This window comes from Mesoplodon mirus (assembly GCF_964341445.2).
Source record: "Mesoplodon mirus genome assembly, chromosome: 3".
Classification (NCBI taxonomy): Eukaryota; Metazoa; Chordata; class Mammalia; order Artiodactyla; family Ziphiidae; genus Mesoplodon; species Mesoplodon mirus.
The window spans coordinates 165,134,610-165,144,731 of NC_138978.1; the positions used below are offsets into that span (position 1 = coordinate 165,134,610).

Consider the following 10,122-nt stretch of genomic DNA (forward strand, 5'->3'; position numbering starts at 1 on the left):
GATCCCACATGCCGCGGAGCGGCTGGGCCCGTGAGCCATGGCCGCTGAGCCTGCGCGTCTGAAGCCTGTGCTCCGCAATGGGAGAGGCCACAACAGTGAGAGGCCCATGTACTGCAGAAAAAAAAAAAGAAAAAAAAAGAAAAATCTGTGGAGGGGTGAAGGAAACTGGTGCTTTATTCCTTCTAGTTCTTATAGCCCTTTGAAGTGAATGGTGGTATTAGGATTCCCAGCCTGACATTTCAGTTCCAACATACTTAAAACAATTTTTTTGGTGATAATAGTGCTTTTGAAAGATTTGGGATAAACAGAAAAGTTTGAGGTGAATTAAATCTTGTTTTCCTGAACTAGAGGGATTCGCTGCTTAAATACATTCTAGGGTGGATTTTCTCTTTTCCCTTTTTTTCTTCTTCTTTTTTTTTTTTTTTGGAGGGATGGAAAAAGAAATTCTTTGATAAAGAGAAGCATCACCCTGAATTTACCTTATAGAAAGTTCGTGGGGGACACAGGTCTAATTTCTTATATATTTACTGAGAGTCAAGTTAACCTCTTTTACCGGAGCAGGTGTTAGCTCAGCCATTCCCAGCCCGAGCTGGCTGCTCTCTGCCTCAGTGGCCCTGTGTGAATTTACACTACAGTCTTTGGAGGATGGCAAGGACCAGAGCCGCTGAACCAGAGAGTATGAACTGCAATCCCTTCTAATATCAGATTGGAAGAGAAATGGCTTTTGTTTCTACGGACCTCTGCACCCAGGAAGCACCAGCCCCTCAAATACCTCATCTTTCCCTTTGTCTGCATCTGCACGTGGGGATCGTGTACCAGGAAAATGTCCCCTGTAAATGGCTGCACTTACCATTTGGGACTCTCTCAGTGCTCAATACCTTAAAACCTTATTTCTGAGACTCCGTACTAACCTAAACAGACTGCGTGGTGTTGCAGAAGTACAAAAAAAAAAAAAAAAAAGCCTCTTAGAAACAGAAAAATATAGTTTCTTTAAATATAATTTAAGAACGCAGACTTTGGAGTCTGACTACTAGTTGGGAGCTAATCCTAGCTTCACCATGTACTAGCTGTGTGCCCCTCAGCAAGTTCCTTAACTTCCCTGGACCTCAATTTCCTCATCTGTAAAAAGGGGAGAATACCTGTTCTTCCAAAAGAGGGTTATTAGAAGGATTAAATGAGTTCATGTACATAAGGCATGTAAAATGCTAGATCCAGCAAGAGGGCCAAAACCTTTAGTATGTTCACATGACTAGGAATGCACATGCCCAAGGTTACCAAGAGCAACCTCTAGATGGCAAAAGAATAGGTGATTTTCTGGCTCTGTTTCTCTTTGTGCTTTTTCAGACTTTCCTGCTCTCTCTCTCTCAATAGAAATGAATCTCTAATTGGAAAATAAATATCTTTAATAAAAGAAAAAAATTCTAGCAAAGTTCCCAGGTTTGTCTGAAGACTATGGTCAAGGTGAGGAGGAAAAGGGGGTGACACTAAGGCAGGGACTGAGCAGAGGGATGAAGGGGAAAGTTGAATTCAGGAATGCACTCAAGGGAGCCCTGAGGGTCTCTGGGTCACCGGAGGTGAGGATTTTGATGAGCCTTGTGCTCTTGAAGTGCTGGTCCAGCAGCCAGGAATCTGTACCTGGTTCATCCCTTGTCAGATGGGTCAGACAGGCTGCATGTTTGACTTTCAGCTCTGATGCTCCTGAGGACAGGCCAAGGGGCAGGGACGATACAGCCCATTTCCTTGCACAAGGCCAACTGAGGCTGTGGTGTTGACAAGGGTGAGGGCCGGCCCATCCCCGCCCCTGCGGGGCTCCCCCCACCTCTAAGGCAGGACCTGGAGCTGTCCTTCCTTCATTTGCATATCGAGGTAATTACAACTCATAAAAGTATCTCACCCATTATTTAAAACCCGGCCCCAGCCTTCGACTCTGACCTCCTGCAGCAGCTCAGGCCTCATGCTGAATCCAAGCCGCCTGATTTGTCCTCAATTTATAAGCAGCACAACCTATAAATAGAAACCCTTTTGCTAAGTTCCCCAGGAGGCATCAGCAGGTTTTCCAGCTTGTATGTGTTTTCTTCTTTTTTTAAAAACCAACATGGCAAGCTTGTTCTCCCTGCCTGCTGGTCCTCCGGCTCTCTCCTAGTGCAGTCTGCGGCCTGCCAGCTGGCTTGGCGCCTGGCGCCCTGCACAGACCCAGGCTGGCTTCAGTGGGATGCCCCACTCACCTGTAGATCCTGTATCTGGTGGTAAAACCCTGGCGGTAGCGCTCCACGAAGTCGGTGTACTCCTGCGCGCGGTGAAACGGGCCCCGATCTGTGAGCAGCCAGTCCAGGGGCGGCTGGCCGGCCGCGGAGGCATGATGCTCGGGAACCGCAGCGGCCGCCGTGGCCGAGACAGCCAGCACCCAACCGGGGAGGGCCAGTGCCAGCAGAGCTGCCCATGGGGCTGCCGCCACCGGCTGAAGCCCTCTAAATCGAGTGCCGCAATGCCACCTCATGCTTCTCCCAGGCGGTTGGTGTCTTCATTCTCTCGCCACACTCTCCAGCTCTGTGCCGCTCCACCAGGGCTCCTGGAACTGGAAAAGTACAACACGGAGATGTCAGCTGCACACCCTGGTCTGACCGCATGGGCCTGTGAGCATCAAATCTCCTTGGGCAGGGCCCATTCTAGAATCCTTTATCTTAGTAACACATCTTCCTTCTAGGCATTGAGCTCCGTGTTGATGTATATTTCATTTAATTCTTAAAACAATCCTACAGGAAACACCACTGTCATTTTGCCGATGAGAAGATGAGGTTTAGAGCTATTAGGAAAGTTGCTTAATTTCACGCAGATTTCAAGTGAAGAAACCAGAATTTTGACCTCAGGGGGTCCAACTCTAACCTTTATACTGTATTGCTTCCTTGTTTCCTGTGTAGACTCAACACCATCCGCTTGTCTTCCTCTCTCAAAAATGTTCACTATGTTTCAATAATAGCCTCATAGATTGTGTGCAGCCTCTAGAGGCTTGATGTAAAGCAAGGAGAAGTCCCCTTTTTCTGATGGTGAATTGTGGGCAGAATAGTGAAGTCCCATCACTGTTATGAAGCTGGGTGAACTTGGGCAAATTACTTCCCTTCTCTGAGTTTAATTCTCCCTTATGGAAAATAAAGATGCTTACTATGGAGAACAGTATGGTTCCTAATACTACTAAAAATAGAGCTACCATATGATCCAGCAATCCCATTCCTGGGCATATATCCAGAGACAACCATAATTTGAAAAGATATATGCATCCCAATGTTCATAGCAACACTATTTACAATTGCCAAGACATGGAAGCAACCCAAGTATCCATTGACAGATGAATGGATAAGGAAGACGTGGTACACGTGTACACACACACACACACACACACACACACAATGGAATATTACTCAGCCATAAAAAAGAATGAAATAATGCCATTAGCAGCAACATGGATGGACCTAGAGATTATCATACAAAGTGAAGTAAGCCAGACAGAGAAAGACAAATATGATATGATATTGCTTATATGTGGAAGCTAAAAAATAAATACAAATGAATTTATTTACAAAACAGAAATAGACTTGCAGACATAGACAACAAAATTATGGTTGTGAAAAGGGAGTAGGGGAGGTATAAATTAGGAGTTTGGGATTAACATATACATACTACTCTATGTAAAACAGATAATCAACAAGGACTTACTGTATAGCACAGGGAACTGTACTCAATATTTTGTAATAACCTATAAAGGAAAAGAATCTGAAGAAGTATATATATATACACTTTATAAATAAAAATACTTTAATATATAAATAACTGAATCACTGTGCTGTACACCTGAAAGTAACACAACATTGTAAATCAACTATACTTCAATTTTTTAAAAAAATGTAGGATTATACTATATTAAAAAAAAAAGAGAAGAGAAAAGAGGCTTGACTAGATAATAGTCAAGCTTTGGACTTCCTGCTTTGAACATTGATCTGTTCCTTTACAAAAGGCCATGCAGGGATAGAGTTACAGTGGGAAATCACCATCATCAGAGAACAGATCCGTGAACACAAGGATGACCGTTGTGCTCTTTCTCCTCACTGTGTAGTATGGAAGCTCTCTGAGGGCAGGGCTGTGTATCCCCCTACCCTAGTTCCTGAGAGCACACAGTAGGCCTTCAGAGACGCTCCTTGAAGAAATGAATGAGTGCATTCTTGCCCTGCCCTGCCCTCTCTGAGTTGAGGGACAGTGCCAGGAAGGGAGTAAGACTTTGGCCTTCAAGACTCCTGGCTGACTCAGTACTGTGGGGGTTCTTGCAATAGAATTCATTTCTTCAATCTTCAATGTCTAGCACATGCTGTCAGAGTCTCACCCATCTCCCCTCACCAGTCCCACCTCGGTCTGTGCTAGAATGACTTCCAATCCCCAACACGTGTAATTTGTGGCTTTGAGGCCTTTCTCTGGCTGCCAAAGTCCAGAGATGAGCTTCCTGTGATGAAGCAAGGGGTGTCAATTCACTGGCACTTCCAGACTTCTGTAAGGCCAGGTCAAGTGGGCTTCAGCATTTGACTCACTCCCATTCCCCAGGACCCCAGGTCACTGAGGAATGGCTCCAGTTTAACAAAACCACCGACTTCCCTTGGACCAATGCAAACCCTGAAGAGGCTGCCCAGAGGCTGGGACCAATTCTTAATCCTGGTTACTCCCAGCCTAAAAGCTGGCCTGAATCTGACAGAGCTGAGCCTCAGCATTTGTACAAGATGCTTTCAAAAGTGTTGCAGTGCCTGCTGGTAAGGATAAAGGGAGAGAAGCATGGGTGCATGGACCTTCAGCGTCACTCCTCTACTCTGGTTAGTAGGTATTGGCCATCTACTACTCACTGGGTAATTCTTAGGAGTTTCCCCAGTTAATTCTCACAGAAAGTTTCTACTATAAGCAGTATTATTGCAAGTTTACATTTCCCTGAGACTCAGAGGTGCTGGGCTAGGAAGATGCAAAGGTAGAATACGAACCTAGATCTGCTTCCATGTCCAGACTTTTCCAAAGAATGCTTTGCTCTCTAAGGCGCTAGAGTGGGCAGCAAGATAGACCCATAGTTAATGAACTGGTGAACAGGGGGGCTGAAGGAGAAAGAGTGAGGCAACATCTGCCCTACGAGATCTTAAAACATATTATAAACTTCCAGTAAGTAAGTAGGTGATGCTGGCACACAAAGTGGGTGGGCAGATCAATGAAATAGAACAGCTAGCTCGGAAATAGACCTTATTATACATAGACCTTATTATAAATACATACGTGTGTGTGTGTGTGTGTGTGTGTGTGTGTGTGTGTATGCATCACAGATTAAATGGGTAGGGGGTAGACTATTTTCTACATAATATTGGGAAATTAGTTCCAGATGGATTAAGAAGTTAAATATAAAAAATAAAACCATAGAAAGAAGACACATTTCCAAGTGTTTTTATAATAAGCAGGCATTACTTTTAAACCAGGGGGTAAAAATCGTGCTATAAACTAAAAGGAGGAATCAGCCTTGCACATGGAGGGGTAGGCATTTATTTTTATGGGATGTAATCTGATGAGGATGCCCAAAATATTTCTCATTTAATCATCCATGCATTCGTTGCTTGAGAAACGGAAACTGAGGACTCCTAAGTGCCAGACACTCTGCTAAGTACCAACAATATGAAAGCAAGTGCTCGTTACATTGTCTGAAACACTACCTACCATTAGCGATTCGTTCCTCTTATAAAATATTGTTCTCTTTCTAGGCATATTGATGGAGGCACATTTTGGAGACTGGGGCTGCTTGACACAGCAGGCCAAGGCAGCAAACACAGTAAGGTGGACAAGCACTGACACAGGTAGGACACTGCAGAATGCAGGTTTCTAAAATGGTCCCCAAGATTCTTGAGCTCTTCTGTGTGTGCCCTTTATAATCTCCTCCCCTTGAGTGCAGGCAGGCCCTGTGAATATGATGGGATACTCCTTCCATGATCAGGTTACTGATCAGTTGACTTTGAGTTAATCAAAAGGAAAAGTATCTTGGGTGGGCATGGCCTAATCAGGTGAACCTCTAAAAGAAGGTGAAGTGTCAGAGAGACAGGATCTAGCTGCCCTGGAAGAAAGCAAACAGCTATGCTGTGTACAGTCTATGTGGGCCATGCAGCAAGGGATTGTGGGTGGCCTCTAGGAACTGAATACAATTCCCAGTCAACAGCCAGTAAGAAAATGGGAACCACAGTTGTCCCACCCCAAGAAAACCAATTCCTTTTTATGGCTGAGTAATATTCCACTGTATATATGTACCACATCTTCTTTATCCATTCATCTGTTGTTGGACATTTAGGTTGTTTCCATGTCCTGGCTCTTGTAAATAGTGCTGCAATGAACATTGGGGTACATGTGTCCTTTTGAATTACAGTTTTCTCAGGGTATATGCCCAGTAGTGGGATTGCTGGGTCATATGGTAATTCTATTTTTAGTTTTTTAAGGAACCTCCATACTGTTCTCCACAATGGCTGTATCAATTTACATTCCCACCAACAGTGCAAAATGGTTCCCTTTTCTCCACACCCTCTCCAGCATTTATCGTTTGTAGATTTTTTGATGATGGCCATTCTGACCAGTGTGAAGGTGATACATCATTGTAGTTTTTTTTTTTTAATCAATCAATTTATTTATTTATTTTTGGCTGCGTTGGGTCTTCATTTCTGTGTGAGGGCTTTCTCTAGTTGCAGCAAGCAGGGGCCACTCTTCAACGTGGTGCGCAGGCCTCTCACTATCGCAGCCTCTCTTGTTGCGGAGCACAGGCTCCAGACGCACAGGCTCAGCAGTTGTGGCTCACGGGTCCAGTTGCTCCACGGCATGTGGGATCCTCCCAGACCAGGGCTCGAACCCGTGTCCCCTGCATTAGCAGGCAGATTCTCAACCACTGTGCCACCAGGGAAGCCCCCATCATTGTAGTTTTGATTTGTATTTCTCTAATAATTAGTGATGTTGAGCATCTTTTCACATGACTCTTGGCCATTTCTATGTCTTCTTCAGTGAAATGTCTATGGAATATTACTCAGCCATAAAAAGGAACAAAACTGGGTCATTTGTAGAGATGTGGATGGACCTAGAGTCTGTCATACAGAGTGAAGTAAGCCAGAAAGAGAAAAACAAATATCGTATATTAACACATATATGTGGAATCTAGAAAAATGGTACAGATGAACCTATTTCCAGGGCAGGAATAGAGATGCAGAAGTAGAGAATGGACATGTGGACATGGTGGGGAAGGGAAGGATGGGACAAGTTGGGAGATTAGGATGGACATATATTCACTACCATGCATAAAATAGCTAGTGGGAACAAGCTATAGAGCACAGGAAGCTCAGTGCTCTGTTACGACCTAGATAGGTGGGATGTGGGTGGGGTGGGGGGAGGTCCAAGGGGGAGGGGATATATGTATACAAATAGCTGATTCACTTCACTGTACAGCAGAAACTAACACATCCAATTAAAAAAAAAAAAGAAAAAGAAAACTAATTCCGCCAACAACCACATGAGCCCGGAAGAGAACTCTGAGTCCCAGATGAGAACTGCTTTCCTGACTGACACTTTGATTTCAGTCTTGTGAGACCCTGAGCAGAGGACCCAGCTAACCTGTACCTGGACTCCTGACCCACAGAAACTGTGACATAATAAATTCATACTGCTTTATGTCACTAAGTTTGTGGTAATTCCTTACACAGCAATTGAAAAATAATAGACACATAAAGGACCTCACTCCCATTCTGCACACCTTTGAGAGTTCTTGGTGATTTCTGGAGAAGACTAGCGATTGTTCTCGGCATAAGAAAAAGCTAGCATGGCAATTTCTTGAGCAGAGTGATGATGATCATCTCCCCTAAGTCTGAGCATCTTTGCTGAGCCATACAACATCAACCCTGCCTAGGTTATGAACCCTTCAAGGTCAAAGTCCAGGTCTCTGTTTATATGAAAAACTTCAGCCCTCATACAGAGTCAGTCTTCAAAACTACGTGATCAATCAATTCCATGCGTTTCATAGAGGCGTCACTGTGAGCCGGTGACAACGTGTGGCCTTGGCCCAGCCACTGAGCCTCTTGGTAGCCTGTTCTGTAACACAGGGGTGGCAGCCGCCCCCTCCCCTGCTAATCGCGGGTTTCTAAGGACAGGTGAGAGCGTGTGTGTGAAAAGCTGTGTGCTCTTTGAAAGAAGCGAGCTATATTAAGTCAACGTGTGCTTCTTGTCATTCTTTGTTTGTAATTATGCTTTTTCAGGGTTCACAATGTGCTGGAACCTGCCTGGTTATAGAAGTATCAGCTTTAGAATCAAATGGTTTTGATTGCTGAGCCGGGTCTGCTGAGCACAGCAAGAACGCCTGAATTCAGTGCTGACGGCGCCTCTAAAAAACCTGGCCTCAGAATCATATGGTTTCCGTTTCATTGGTTTTTCTCAGGATCTGAAAACATTTTGACCAAAAAAAAAAAAAAAAAAAAAAATCTCTTTTTAAGAAAGAAAAGTTTTAAACAGGTTTCAAAATTTTCCTTAAAAAAATACCTAGAACATGTTCCTTCACCTTTAAAAAAAAAAACACACAAAATAATTGCTGCATTGACAGTTGCATAAAAATTAGACTTTTCAAGGAGGATAGCTTTTGGGCATTTACTGTTTATGCTCCACAAACAATATTACTAGAAACTTTGTAACAGCAACCTGTCACGCAAATCTTAACCGTCTAGATTCTCGAGTCTTGTGCTGGTACTGTTAATATTCCGGGGGTTAAAACAATTCTCACTTTCCCCATGATGCTTCTATGTATCCATTTTGTCCTACAGCTGGTTGTGAAAGTAAATCTCTCTGTTACATGTGAGTGTATTAAAGTCATGGCTAAGCTAGCTCCTTGAGGAAACAAATTAGAAATTTACTTGTGAAAGCCAAATAATTTCACTTACTTAGACCCTATGCAAGACAGAGTTCTACACCTGCACAAATTATAAATCAGCTTTGGCGCAAAGGTACAAGTAGAATAAGTCATGGCTTTTCCTTTGTGAGTACATTAGCTCGTATCTGTTCCTTAAGCCATGAATTCAATGGGTTCCAGTTTTGTCAACCGAGAAAATCAGGTGTAGATGAAGTCACATGAGAAGTGGGCAGTGCGGTCTTCAACAGGGGAAGGTTTATAAGAATCACATCTCCACCAAGATTGTCACCCAGCTGAAGACTTCTGGGGAATCTTCTGTGTCCTCCTGTTGGTCTCCATCTCCATGTACGTTAGGTGTATCAATAGAGCAGTTAGGATCTGGGGCACCAGCTGCTCAGGTACTAAATCTTGGCAAGGGAGATAGAAGTACAGTTTCCTCTTTGAAAACTACTGTGCAGGGGAGGGGCTCCATGTTGGAGGAGTTAAGGCTATGGCTAAGCTGTTGCTAGAGGCCAGAAGAAAAGGAGAAATAGATGTGAAATTAGTATTATAATTAACAAAATTGTTAATGCTGTTAACAATTGTCATGAATCAATACCAGCAGGCATCATTTTCTGTTTGTGTGGTCATGACTACTTATGAAGCACAGATAATAAAATGATGCTCCATCTTTGTTTCTCAAAATGTAGGATCCCCTTTTAACAGATGAGAACACTGAGGCTAGGAATAGATAAGTGAGTTGCACAAGGTCACGTGTGTCGGTGGCAGATCTGGGTCTACCTACTCTAGCTCCTCTAGTATTTACACTTCACTGCACCGCTTACATGATTTACAGCTATAAAAACACGCACGCAGGCTTTGCCACTTACAAGTCGGTGCCCTGGGGAGCAAGTCACTTCCCCTGGGAGCCTCCCTTTGGTCAACAGTAAAATGATTTAAGAGGTGAGATGATTCCCCATGGTCCTGCCCAAAACAGAAATCCCTTAATTCTATGCAAATAAAAGGGGCACACATATGAGGGGTGAGGCTCTGAGATTTTGGTCTTCTTTGGGAGGAGGCTCTGTGTTTTAGAAAGGGAGTGAAGCATAAGACAAGTGAGGGATAAAGCAGACGTTCTTGCCTGTTGGAGCAGTGACATTTAATAAAATGATTAGGCAGTGACATTAAATAAGTTTTCCAGCCATTTGAGG

At 43.8% G+C, this 10,122-nt stretch overlaps 1 protein-coding gene across 1 annotated transcript in view; it reads right to left on the bottom strand.

The window, feature by feature from the left end:
- The window catches only part of BRINP2 (BMP/retinoic acid inducible neural specific 2), a gene marked incomplete at both ends in the record, with an annotated part of 51,666 nt that extends 49,169 nt beyond the window's left edge, over positions 1-2,497 (bottom strand). Inside the window, one exon of the mRNA XM_082615580.1 lies at positions 2,226-2,497. Within this exon, the coding sequence (XP_082471706.1) occupies positions 2,226-2,497 (272 nt within the window). The remainder of the gene's footprint in view (positions 1-2,225) is intronic.
- Between the last annotated feature and the right edge of the window lie 7,625 nt (positions 2,498-10,122).